Below are 14,355 nucleotides of genomic sequence, written 5' to 3'. Positions count from 1 at the left end.
ACTTTTAATTTTTCTTACTGCTTAGAGAATCCACCGAGGACGTCATGCAAAAATAGTTCTTCCTCTTTGATTTTTGGTTTTACCACAGGGACAGTTTTGTTCTCATTCATTTGGTGTACATGAGGGTCATGATCCTTAGAATCACAGAATGATCAAGGATGGAGGAAACCTCTAAGATCATTGAGTCCAACCATTAACCTGTCACTGGTGGAACCCCTAAAACCTAAACCAGATCCTCCAGTGCCACATCAGACACCTCTGAAACACCTCCAGGGATGGTAACTGCACCACCTCCCTGGGCAATATCCCAGGGCCTCAACACCCTAACAGTGAAGAAATTGTTCCTAACATCTAGTCTGACTCTCCTGTCTCAGCTTATGACCATTCCCTCTAGTCCTCATCCTTCATTATATTTCTAATGGCTCTAACCTTTTTATTCTTTCCTAGAAAACTGAAACAGTAATTGCAATATTTTTACACCTTTTTTTTCCCCCTTTTTTTTTTTAATAACAGCAACAGCTCTACATTGGCTCAGCCACTGGAGTTTCACAGCTTCCTTTGCACCGCTGTGACGTGTATGGAAAAGCATGTGCTGAGTGTTGCCTTGCACGAGACCCTTACTGTGCCTGGGATGGTTCATCTTGCTCACGTTACTTCCCCACTGCTAAGAGGTATGGACAGTTTGGGATGTCTGCATGGTTTGCTATTTGTTTGCATTGATGGTCTTACAATGACCACAGGGCTTTGGAGGTTTTTCATGGGATGGTTAGTTGGAGCTCTTTCTCTTCCAAAGAAAACATCATTGTGGTAGTTACATGCAATATGAAGTCTTGGTTGATTTAAAGTGACCACTGCTACTGCTTGGGCTAGCTTAAAAAGCTCCTGTAAGAAAACATTCAGAAAAGAGTTGTCTCTGAAATGGATTCGGAACTTTATACTCCTTGATAAACTGCAAAAAGAAAAAAAATAAATCGTTTTCTCTAACTCAAGGCTTGAAATCAAGATAAAATAACTACTTGTCCAGGTAAATTATCCTGCATTTTCATGGATTCTAATCAAAAAGAAATATTTATGAAGTGTTTGGACATCAGTGGCAACTTATTTTAGTGATACATAACATTATTGTTACTATTCAACAGTAAAACTTGTATGTGTTGATGTGTCTCCAAGTGCTACCAGGTCAGAACCATCACTGCTTTCCATTCACTCTGCACTGATGAGGCCTTGAGCAACCTGATCTAGTGAGGAGCTGTCCCTGCCCAGGGCAGGGGTTGGGACTAGGTGATCTGTAGGATCCATTCCAGCCCTTAAATACTATGATTCTATGTCCATTCAACAGTAAAACTTGTATGTGTTGATGTGTCTCCAAGTGCTACCAGGTCAGAACCATCACTGCTTTCCATTCACTCTGCACTGATGAGGCCTTGAGCAACCTGATCTAGTGAGGAGCTGTCCCTGCCCAGGGCAGGGGTTGGGACTAGGTGATCTGTAGGATCCATTCCAGCCCTTAAATACTATGATTCTATGTCCTAATGCATCATTTAAAAGAAATTTTAGCTGTTGCTTATTCAACAGTAAAACTTGTATGTGTTGATGTGTCTCCAAGTGCTACCAGGTCAGAACCATCACTGCTTTCCATTCACTCTGCACTGATGAGGCCTTGAGCAACCTGATCTAGTGAGGAGCTGTCCCTGCCCAGGGCAGGGGTTGGGATTAGGTGATCTGTAGGATCCATTCCAACCTTTAAATTCTATGATTCTATGTCTTAATGCATCATTTAAAAGAAATTTTTATTCAGCTGTTGCTGTCCTTGGCATAACTAATTTCAGGTTTAACACTGCAGCAGTTGTCAGTGTGAAAAAAAATAAGATTAAAATCTTTGAGTCAAGAGGAGTCAACTGTGCAGTTGTGAGAACTCTTGGTACGTGCTGATGCTGATGGTGAGAGCTTGCAAATCAGGCTGCTGGAGAGGAGGGAGATGGTCTCTGTGCTGCAGAACAATGGCTTTTAAAAATGTGTGCTACTGTCACCAGGGAGTGACCAACAGAGCTTTTTACAAGGCTACTTGACTTTTGCATATCCGTTGCTGGATGCCAATAATCTGAAATGCAACATTGTTCAGCAGCCTAATCCTCTTTGTTCTCCCCTAATTTTGCAAGCCCTCCAGGCTTTCTTTGCTTCCTAAAGTAAAGTGCTCACACTGAAACACATCTTTGTTTGCCTTGTTCTTTTTTGCTTCCTTTTTTCATCTGAACAGCTTTGGTCTGGCTCAATCGAATTTTGTGTCACAGCTATTTAAATAAAAATAGGAGCAGACAAAGAGAGAACAACACAGGCAAAATAAAACTGGATTAAAAAGCTCTTTTCTCTGAAATACAACATTTATTATTTTTTTTTAGCACAGATCAATATGTTTTTCAAAGGAGCCAGTAGAATTCCAACTGGGAAAAGAATATACTATGTTAAAAGGACATGCAATCAAAGGTAGAACTCAGACTCAGAGCTGCAAAAGATGGAATGAATGACATTTCAAAGTGGTTTATTCTAAAGACAAAGCCTTTTCCAACAGATTTGTAAAAGATTTAATCAGAATTGTTTTGGGGAAATCTGTTGTGGCTGAAATTATCTATGTATTTTCATTTAAATGTTGCAGAAAATACAGCACTTGGGCATTCTTTCAAAGACAGACATCCTAATAGTCAATCTAGCCAAAAGATGCCACGATGCTCTAAGTACTCTGTACTTGCAGAAAAGCTGCAGCTTCTTCATGGGTTTTGATGCATGTTAAACTGTACTATATGTATTTTAGTCCCTCAGCAGTCCCTGTACCTGTGACTCAAGGGATGAATTTGTCTCTGATCAATATTGCCAGCACAGTTAAAATAAACTTCATAGGCTCAGTGCAAGAGATATGTATTTCCCAGTTTCTGAAGACTTTACCTGTAAGTGTAGAGGCTGATTCTCTCAGCCCAGAAACCAACTCAACCCTGGGCACAAAGGAGTGTGGGCAGCAGGGCAAGGGAGGTGATTCTGCCCCTCTGCTCTGCTCTGTGAGACCCACCTGGAATCCTGCACACAGCTCTGGGGCCTCAGCCTGAGAAGGACATGGAACTGTTGGAGCAAGTGCAGAGGAGGCCACAGAGCTGCTCAGAGCACTGGAGCATCTCCCTGTGAGCACAGGCTGAGGGAGTTGGGGCTGTTGAGCCTGGAGAAGAGAAGGTTGTGTGGAGAGCTCAGAGCACCTTGCAGGAGCTGAAGGGGCTCCAGGGAAGCTGCAGAGGGATCTGTGTTAGGAGCTGCAGGGACAGGACAAGGGGCAAAGGGCACAAATGGAAGGAGGGAAATTTAGGTGAGATCTTAGGCAGAAGTTTTCCCTGTTCTGGTGGTGAGACCCTGTCCCAGGGTGCCCAGGGAGGCTGTGGCTGCCCCAACCCTGGCAGTGTTCACAGCCAGGTTGGATGAGCCTTGAGCAACCTGCTCTGGTGGGAGGTGTCCCTGCCCAGGGCAGGGCTTGGGGCTGCATCATCTCTGAGCTCCATTCCAACCCCTAAAATTCTATGATTTTGTAATTCTATCAATGAATAGAATATAGTAACAATAATATGATTTCCTTCCTAGTGTTGTTTAGGTGCACTTGTGACCTCTGTAATTCTACACATGCTCTGCTTGTTGGTCCTTTAGTCACAGCCAATGTGTTTTTGGAGCTGAGAAGGTCATCACTAACATTTCAAATGTCTTTGCAGACGTACTAGGCGACAAGACATCCGAAATGGTGACCCACTCACCCACTGCTCAGACCTGCAGCATCACGGTGAGTTTTGGGCACCACTCAAGTGCAGCTAATTTGTATATAATTTGCACACTGTGCATAAGTGGAATAGGAAGCCTGTGAATGATTTGTGGGTGAAATTGTCTCGAACATCTGTGAAAGATGAATATAATATATCATTATCCCAATTTAGATAGCTTACAACGGGCTGGATCAGACACTGAAGACTGTTTGGGGTGTTTTTTTCAATTTTCCTCAAGTTAACAGTTTTAAGCATTTTAATTTTCCTTCTTGGCTTACCTGATAATACCATACCATGAGGTTAGGCATATATCAGAGAAGAGTTGTATCTCCTTCAGGACAGCAAGAAGTATGTACATGTTGCTTTATATAGTTTCCATAAGATGATAATGTGTTTGTAACTACTTTGGCTAAATATGGAATGTCTTTTGTTGTAGGTGTCACATTTAAAGCTCTTAAGATCAGGCTGTTCCTTGCAGTAGACCTGTCCCATGTACTTTCAGCATAGTTTTTCTTGGACATATTTTGGTTTGGGTTTTTTTGCCAGTTGTTTCATTTTCACAGTGTATCAATCAGATCTTCCTTTTTTGATTTGTTTGACTGATAAACTTAGCACAGTTACTAATTTGTTGCCAAACTTTTCAGAAGACTTTCAATTAGAAAAGTAAAAATGCCCATTTTGCTGTAAGTGAAGGGAATACTTAGGCAATACTTCCCTCTGCTGGAAAAAAAGTGATTCCTCATGATTGTGGTGCATCAAACAGTTAAACCCCTGGACAGATTCCTGGGAAAAATAAAGAAGTGACTGAAAACAGAGATACCTCAAAACCCTCATGTCTTTCCAGTGCATGTAACAACAGGAATGATAAAGAGCCCAAAGTTGGGGTTTTGTGTCAGCTATAATTCACCACCACTGTGTTTCACTAATGGTTTTCTCTATCTTCCTTTCAACCCTTTAAAACTCAGAGCTAATATTACCATAACTTTTCTTTCTATTTCTTGATTGTCAGACTCAGACCAAGTTACTCCAAAGGGAAGTGTTTGTCAAAGTGCATGAATAGACTGTGACCAGTGAGGAGTTGTCAAGTTTTATGAACTTAGGAATGTACAACTGGTTTAGATTTGAACTAATCAATGGGCACTAGGAGAAAGTTCACAGTATCCAGCAATACTTGTACAGTGCAAATGAAACCATCATTAGGTTGAGGCTGAGATCACATTTTCAGTTCCCCAGTAGGAAAATTTCACCAGGCACTAAACATTGATTTCAATACCAGCAGAAGTATGTCTTAGCTTTACTTTTTTCCTAGCTGAACATTTTCCTCATGGGTAAAAATACAATCTGGGCTACCATGTGTCCATTCATTTTAGTGTTCTCTAGCCTTTGCTAGCTGTGCTTTACACAACTGTAGGTCTGTTCTGTATTTTCATAGGTGAAAAAAAGGATTTCAAAACAATTTGATTAGTTTAATATCTTCCCATAACTGGTAAGCATATTTGTGGACCATATTTGTCTGAAAAAGATATGTTCTGTCCAAAGAGAAGAGAGTAATCCAGTTTTGCAGTAATCCTGAAATCATGAGAACTCAAGGTCAGGACAAGTCTATTATATGGTACAGCTGATCACAAGGAGCTTTAATACAGCTTTGTCAAAGTGAGAAGAGCAAGATACCACTTAATAGAGTACTTACCAGAGGAAAAAAAGACAGAAAGTAGAAGAATCAATAAGTTACAAAAAATACTGAGAAAATGCAGTTCTGGATCCTGGACTTGAAGGATGCACTGTCAAAATAATGAATGCTTTAGATTGCTCTGGAGAGAATTTTCTCTAAATTAATTTGAGTTATAAATCTGTTCTATTTTCCTATATTTACTTGTCATTGATCATACATTGTACAGACAACTGCATGGCCTGTGAAATTCCTATGCCAGCTTCTGCTGAGTTTTCCCCTTGCTTATGACTAGTAGTTTCCTGGACAGCAGATAAAGAATTGGGGTTGTCTATAGCCAAAAAGAAGCTCCAACAATCATTTATTACTTGTCTACACATTCCTTTGCAATAGCTGCCAGTTGCTTCTTCATGTGAACCAACAGCAAGGTAAAAAAAGAGCAATCTCTTAACGTAGATTTCACTTTTAAAGACATTGTAGAAACTAACTTTGCGATCGATCTGGGGCAAAAATATTTTAAGTAAGGTTAAGTAGCTGTTTCAGTTGCCTTTTTGTGAAAATGTGTAAGAATTAGTGTTGAATGACTACACAGCAACATTAGAGGGAGCTGAGAATCCTTAGCTGCACAGGTGTTTGGGCAGACACTAATGCTTCACTGGAAAAGGATGGTCACCTTTGTGTCAGCTAAAGAACAGATGTTTTTTAAGCCTAACATACTGGTGCAATCAAGAAATTTATCAAGTCTTTATTCTTGAAGAAGAAGAATTCGTAGAAGATCATTTTGAGATGATTTATCCCAGGGGAAGTTCAAAGAATCACTCTGAATTAAACAGTATAGTGAGATTCATTCATCTGCAAAGCAATCTTGGTATGAGTACTTAGCCTTTCATACTTCCTCAGTTATGTAGTGGAAGGATATTTATCAGGGTAGTAAACTGATACTGCTGTTGGGTTCATTTGGGGGATTACTGCTCTCAGACAGGATTTGAGGCTGAATTTCGTACCCAACTTCACATCTTCTATAGTTTTCTAATTCCTCCAGCTGCTTTTCTGAACTTCCCAGACATTCATCCTTCCTTCTAGTCTCTTCAGCTTCTCCCTCAGTCCCAAAGCTGTGCTCTGATCCTGTGATTATTCCATCACTCTACTTGCCTTCTTGCACTCCACGTGCTCAATATTACATGAACTTTACAGACATTTCTGGCCCTGCCTTCTGCTCCCTTAAATCATGGAAATGGAAATTGTAGGATCTCATAAATGCTTCCTCTCTCATTGCATGTCTGTCACCCATACTAGATTTTCTGCAGCTGTGAAGAACTTTACAGGGGACTTCACTCGTTTTCCATGGTGTTCTCTAACACACTGCAAGATCCAAGAAAACAGAAGTTTGAAATAGCATCAGAGCACCCAGTTTCAAAAAAACCCAACTTGTGAATAGCCCCTTATATACTAAGGATATCCTAGTTTTCCAGCAGAAACTTATCTGTATACTTTAAAATATGCTACTGCTCATGGGCAGTAGGACCTTTGCCAAAGAAATGATAGGACAAGGGGAAATGGGTTCAAATTGAAGGAGGGGAAGTTTTGGTTAGATATTAGAAAAAAGATTTTTACTCTAAGGGTGGTGAGACACTGTCCCAGGTTGCCCAGGGAGGCTGTGGCTGCCCCAACCCTAAGTGGTAAGGTCCATTCCAACCCTTAAATTCTGATTCTGTGAAATAGCTCTGTTTGTCCTTTGTACTGATATTTAGGATCTAGAAGACTGTCTCCCTTGGATCTGTTGAGAACAGTGTTAATCTGTGCTCTGCTCCTCTGTAATTCACTCAAACTACATTGTGTTCAGGAAAATAAAGTCAAGTAGTGCTACAAACCAACTAATGAGTAATTTGCTGATTAAATCCACTATTTAGTGCAGGAGATGAGGACTCAAAGTCCATTTAGGCTTAGGAAATTAGCTTGATAGCTCTACTTCCAACACAAACACCCAAACTGTTGGATTGCTGCTGTTGAAGTTGGGCCATTCTGCAATGATGATTCATGGAGTCTGGGAGAGGAATTGAAACAGAGCCTGCATCCTAGGGTGAAATCCCTGCATTTCCATCCTTTATTCTGGAGGCCTCCAAATCACTGTTTCACAGAACCAGAGAGCTGGAGTGCTAACATATGTGTTCCAGGCTATAAAAAGGGACATTTCCTACTGATTGTCTTATGCTGCAGCCCTGTATGTGCTATCTGTTGTGGATCCCAGTTCAGATATCAAAAAGCTTCTCTCGGACTGGGTAGGGATCCTTGGCTGCCTCTCAGCCCTGTGAATTCTGTTCCTAAATTAGAGTGTCTAACTTGAAACAGAAGAGTCAGTGCACCACTCAGCCAGTCACAGTGTTGAATCTGGACCCATCAGTTGGTAGCTAATGATTCCCATTTCCAATCTTTATCTTATCACTTCTAGTTATATTCAGTTAAAATCTTCACATTCTTCCAGTTCCTCTGTTTTGTTGACACAAGTTCACCTGTGCTTCATCTCAGACCTTACCCCTAGTACCCTTGGCTACATTCTCTTCCATCTGTCTTACCCTTCTCTTGCTGCTTTGCTTTCTAACTCATTCCTCCACTGCTCCCCATTTTCCTGACCCAAAGCTGCACTGACATTCTTCATGGGAATGTGGTTTCTGAGAGCTCTCATAAAAGGGGTTTCACTTAGTTTTTTATAGAACACCACACTTACTTGCTGAAAAACATCCACAATCCAGCAGAGGGGAAAAGAGCAAACCCAGTTCCTGTTTGTTTAGTGTTAATAGGCCATTTGATGTTTCCTCACTGAGTACTGGGCAAGCACCAGTTCCCATTCTGCCCCACGTCCCTTCTCCCATCCTCTCTCAGGGCTGCAAGTCCTTGTGGAAAGGCCTATGATTCTGTCTCAATCTAAACCAGGAGCTCAAGTTTCTTTTTGCCTTTGGCTCAGTTATGTAGCAAACAGCCTGTGTTTGCTAAACAACACAACCAGTGTGATCGTAGCACGGTGAGAGCAAACGAAACTGGACAAAGGGTTTCTCTGAGTGACTTTTAATTAGACATCATCCTCCTCTTGAAACATATCAAAATTCATTCCTTAAAGACCTCCTGTGCTAAAGGTAAAAAGTGGAAAATGGGAAGAATGACAAGGAATGGTAAAGAGTCAGGAAACTCCAGGAGACCAGCACAGTGTTAAATACTCTGCCAACTACTTTCTCCTCATTTGCTCTCCCAGATGATTGTTCTGTTGCTCTGAAATCCATAGCAGCATTTTAAGGAGCTAAGGTGGAGAGTTGAAACATGATCCTTACAGCCTCTGCAGCTCTGGAGGAGAATCAAATACCATCTAAGTCCTATAGCTATGTGATATTTCCAGCAAGCTGATGAATATCTTGTAATATTATTGTTACAAAAGGAAGTAATTTATTTAACTTTTCTTTCCTTGTAATATTATTGTTACAAAAGGAAGTCATTTATTTAACTTTTCTTTTTTCCCCCCCCCCTTCCCATTATGTCTGGTTTATTAACCTCATTACATTTCCATAAATTATATCAGTATGAGAGGAAATGATTAATTGAAGATCATTTCCTCAAAAACATTATTCCTGGTCATTAACAGCTTCAGCAAACTGCAGTGCCATATAATCTAAACACATTATACTACTTTTAAATAGCCTCATGTTTTATTACTTTGCTCTAAGTATTATGACCGTAGAGCCCAGGAGGCATCATTACAAACATTTTGCAACTACACCCTGAGTTTTTCTCCTTGCACAGTTTGCTAGTCAAAATTCTGGTGGTGTCCTGGATGTTTTCCTTGATGAATAATAATGAGGTTTACAGAAAATTTCCCAATTAAATGCATTAACTTCAGATGTTAACAGCTGGTAGGATTTAAAATACAATTAAAAAACCATACCAAAACAACAAGACCTACCAGGAATCCTTACAAATATAGAGGATTTTCCAACTGGCATATTGATATGAGGAATTTATTTCTCTATGTTTTGATCTTTAAACACTTTAGGGAAACCAAATTTCTAAATAAAACAATTTGCTTAGCAATGGGCTTTTTTTTCCCTAGTAATTTTAATTCTTTTTTCTTGCCTTACAGATAACCCAAGTGGTCAGACCCTGGAGGAAAAGATTTTCTATGGAGTGGAGAATAGCAGCACTTTCCTTGAGTGCAGTCCAAAATCTCAGCGTGCTGTAGTCTACTGGCAGTTCCAGAAGCAAAATGATGATCGCAAGGAAGAGGTACAGTAGGGAAAAAACAAACAGATGCAACTAGTTTTCTCTATGAAGGTAGACTTGAATCTGAGACCTTCCCAGAATAATTTTAGTTGAGCAGAATTTCACTGGAATCTTATCAATTCCATTGTTTTTCAGCAGATTCTTACTTTTATCACCATAAAATCCTCTAAGCTCTCTAACAGGTTTTACAGATTGTTGCAGAAGAAAGCAATTCCTATCCCTCTCCTTGCTCAGACTCCCTGAAAATGCACTGGTTTTCAGTTAGAGATCTCAGAAATACAAAAAGTTAGCATGATGTGTAAGTTTCACATCATACATAGGATACATAAAGCGTCAGACAAGGATTATATGAACTTCTGTATCACAAAGACCTTAAAGCTGCCCTCAAGAAAAAGTCTAACTACATAAGTCTAATTATATTGTTTGATTGAAACATAAACTAAGAGGAGCATCTGATGTGCTGCTCTAAGACTTGACTGCAGGTAAGACACAGACAGAATGAGGAATTGAGATCAGTAGTGGACACAAGAGTATGAGAACTTGTACATATGTTTCATCAATGTTTTCAGAGGTAAAACCATGGACTTTCCCTGTTTCATAGAAGATAAGTCTAATTATATTGTTTGATTGAAACATAAACTAAGAGGAGCATCTGATGTGCTGCTCTAAGACTTGACTGCAGGTAAGACACAGACAGAATGAGGAATTGAGATCAGTAGTGGACACAAGAGTATGAGAACTTGTACATATGTTTCATCAATGTTTTCAGAGGTAAAACCATGGACTTTCCCTGTTTCATAGAAGCATCAAGGTTGGTGGAGACCTCTAAGATCATCCAACCATGAACTGAACCTGTCACTGCTGGAACCCCCACCCTAACCCAGATCCTGCAGTGCCACATCAGACACCTCTGAAACACCTCCAGGGATGGTGACTGCACCACCTCCCTGGGCAATATCCCAGTGCTGAACACCACAACAGGGAAAACATTTCTCCTCACACCCAATCTGACTCTGCCCTGGCTCAGCTCAAGGCCATTCCCTCTCTCCTCTCCCTCAGCCCTGGCAGGACACACATCCCACACCTCTCTCCAACTCTGGAAGGAGTTGTAGTGTTTGTTTGCATTACACTAAGTTGATACTTTATTTTCCTCCTTCTTGTCACCAACATTCTTTTGTCATTACTTACCCAAGTTTTCAAGTCATGTTACTATCAAGCTGGGTCACACATAGCCTAGGAGAATCATAAAATCATAGAATCAGAATTTAGCAGTTGGAATAGACCTTAGAGATGATGCAGCCCCAAGCCCTGCCCTGGGCAGGGACACCTCCCACCAGAGCAGGTTGCTCAAGGCTCATCCAACCTGGCTGTGAACACTGCCAGGGTTGGGGCAGCCACAGCCTCCCTGGGCACCCTGGGACAGGGTCTCACCACCCTTAGAGTAAAAAACTTTTTTCTAATATCTAACCTAAACTTCCCCTCCTTCAATTTGAACCCATTACTCCTTGTCCCCTAGAATACCATACTCTGGTAGATAGGTAGGGAGATCGAGCTAGGAAACATGAACTTGTTTGTTGCATTGAAGTATTAGTAAATATATTTAAAGCATGTTCTAAATAGTTACATTGGCAACTGTAAATATTTTTGTTTCGTTTGCATAATAGTAAACTGTTTTGAATTTATTCTTGGTGAAGAGAGCAGCAAACAGGTTTGTGCCCTTTCTGCCTGCAGCAACATGTGCATCCAGAGGATGAAGTTACATTCTAGCTGTCAATTAATTCATAAACATACAGTCTGTTCAACAGCTAATTTTTGAATATTGACACTTTGAGATTTAATCCTTTATTGTTTCTTTGTAAATTTTCCACTTATGCAGAACCCACTTCTATGCATAAGAATTTTGTCGTGAGGAACAGTAGGAAGATTAAGAACCTTTCCTACTAATAGATCTAGGTTTGGCTAAAAGATAATTGAGATTCAGATTGGATGTGAGGAGAAATGTTTTCCCTGTTGTGGTGTAGAGGCCCTGGGATATTGCCCATGGAGGTGGTGCAGTCACCATCCCTGGAGGTGTTTCAGAGGTGTCTGATGTGGCACTGGAGGATCTGGGTTAGGTTTGGGGGTTCCAGCAGTGACAGGTTCATGGTTGGACTCAATGATCTGAGATGTCTCCTCCAACCTTGATGATTCTCTGGTTCTGTGTTAGTGATAACTGTGACCTTGGTAACAGAGCCAGAAATATCCATGCTGACTGCTATTACAGTCTTGCATCTTCTCTAATCTTATCAGCAAGTCCATCTGACAAAGTTGACACAGATCTTTGTTCAGCCGCAGTAGTGGCTAAGGAGTAAACTCCTCCCCAAACTCTGCAGTACATCAATTTTTCCAGAGATCTTGAGCCTTTCATAACTACAGATGATTGGCAAAGGGTTTTCCATTTTTGGGAGTGTGGGAAATTTTGGCCAAGTTTTACCAGCTGAAAGGAGCAGTACTGAGGAACTAATACGGTGAGAGGATAATGCAACACATATATGAAAGATAACTACTGAAATTACCCCTTTTTTTTCCCAATGCAGATAAAAGTGAATGATCACATAATCCGGACAGAACAAGGCCTATTGCTCCGAAGTCTTCACAGGAGAGACTCTGGTGTCTACTTTTGCCATGCTGTGGAGCATGGCTTCATGCAAACTCTGCTCAAAGTGACCCTGGAAGTGATCGATACTGACCACCTGGAAGAGCTGCTCCATAAAGAAGAAGATGGTGATGCTTCCAAAAGCAAAGATGCTACCAACAGCATGACCCCCAGTCAAAAGATCTGGTATAGAGACTTCATGCAGCTAATCAATCACCCCAATCTCAACACGATGGATGAGTTCTGTGAGCAGGTTTGGAAAAGAGACCGCAAACAACGCCGGCAGAGACCTGCCAACGCCCAGGTGAACACAAATAAGTGGAAGCACCTACAAGAGAATAAAAAAGGTAGGAACAGGAGGACCCATGAATTTGAGAGGGCACCACGGAGTGTCTGAGCAACATTACCTCTAGGAACCTCATCCAAGTAGAAACTTGTATAGACAGATAACTGGAAAAAAATGCAATATTCATGAACTTTTTCATGGCATTATGTGGATGTTTACAAGGGTGGAAAGCTCAAACAATTTCCACTAGGTTTAAATAAAATCCATTTCTAACTTTCCTAGCAAGTCCTTCCTCTCTGCTCTAAGACCACAAAGACCAGAGTTTCAAGGATAATAACTCACCTGGACCTAACTTACTGCTCAAAAAAGTTCTGCAAGTATTCAGCAGCAAGTTTTGCTTTCTCTTTTGCCAGAGATGAAAACAAAATGCTGTTTCATGCTGTCATCTTACAGAAAAGAGAGACAACCCCTCACCTTTCATCATCAGCACTACCATTTCTAGACTTATATATAAAACTGCATGAACTCATTAAGCTGGTGAACGTCTAAACATGTGATTGGACACAAGGATTTTGCTCTTGTTTTGTCTACCAGTTCTCCTGTTTATATGTACTAGAAGAGGAAAAACAATACTGAATGAGATTGTTTGTGGAAATCTGACCAACATAAGCCATCCATCATCTGGAAGAACAAAAAACTAAGTGGAGTACACTGGCCTACTACTGATGACTTCTTTCAGCTTTGATCTAAAGATGTATTTTATTAAAACTTATAATTTAAATGTACCATGAAAAATATGCAGCAAACATTAGCTCCTTTCTAAAATAGATTAGACTTTTTGTCTTAGAAATATTGTACTTTCTAATTATTGGTTTAGAGGAAGCAAAAAAAAAAGACAAGTTCCAATTATGAGCTGCTTTACTCTTTTGTTTGGAAAAAACTTCCAGGGGAGCTAGTCACACTGCAGTTAACCTCCTCCCCTTGCAGTAATCTATATGACATGTAACTTCAAAGCAATTTTAAAAGTAAGCTATTTTACCATGAAAGTCACTGTATAGCATGGAAGTATTCTGCATTGTTTTTCTAAGTATGGTATCTGAAACAATTCCACTTGTATAATACCTTGCTATGGACTGAACCAATGAAGGGGAAAGCATTGATTTTCAGTTGTATATTTTTAGGTTTTTTTAACGAAAAGAAAAAGCAAACAGCATTAAAATATCTTCTGCTAATTCCACTCTTGCTTTCTTGGTTCGTAAATATTCCTGAATGCTGATATTTAAATCCTGTGGCTCGTAGACTGTCCATGAGCAAAGCTCACATTCAGTTTCAGGAGTTGTGTTCCCAGCTCTGTGGTAGAAATATGTCCACACTACTGATTCTCAGTGCTCCAATCTTTCTGTGGGCCACATCACCCAAAGGCAGAGAACCAGCACTAGACCATGTCATTAGTAACCTCAAAGCCAGTTCCCCATTTGAAGCTCTGAGGGACAGTTTTACCTGTGGGTGAAATCTGCTGCAGTAGTAAATTGGTGAAGTTCAGCTTAAGACTAGTTTGTAGTAACAGCTAATTTGGTCCTGCACTTCTGTCTTATTCTATATACAGGAGAGCAACAGGGTAAAACAGACAATGTACTTGCACCATAAGTGTCAGTTTAGGGTTATAAGTAGTGGGTTTATTCACCTCAGCACAGATGTGCCTTTGGTC

At 40.4% G+C, this 14,355-nt stretch overlaps 1 protein-coding gene across 1 annotated transcript; it reads left to right on the top strand.

Annotated features, from left to right (window-relative positions):
- Window positions 1–510: 510 nt before the first annotated feature.
- On the top strand, window positions 511–13,881 carry LOC103806569 (semaphorin-3A-like; the record flags this gene model as incomplete). The annotated part of the gene is made up of 4 exons (XM_009079277.1): window positions 511–671; window positions 3,744–3,811; window positions 9,587–9,729; window positions 12,303–13,881. Coding segments are annotated over 4 exons (828 nt in total), but the record flags the coding sequence as incomplete, so codon positions are not given.
- Window positions 13,882–14,355: the final 474 nt, after the last annotated feature.

This window comes from Acanthisitta chloris, unplaced genomic scaffold (assembly GCF_000695815.1).
Source record: "Acanthisitta chloris isolate BGI_N310 unplaced genomic scaffold, ASM69581v1 scaffold7407, whole genome shotgun sequence".
In the NCBI taxonomy this organism is placed as follows: Eukaryota; Metazoa; Chordata; class Aves; order Passeriformes; family Acanthisittidae; genus Acanthisitta; species Acanthisitta chloris.
This window is presented reverse-complemented; position numbering and strand designations above follow the sequence as displayed.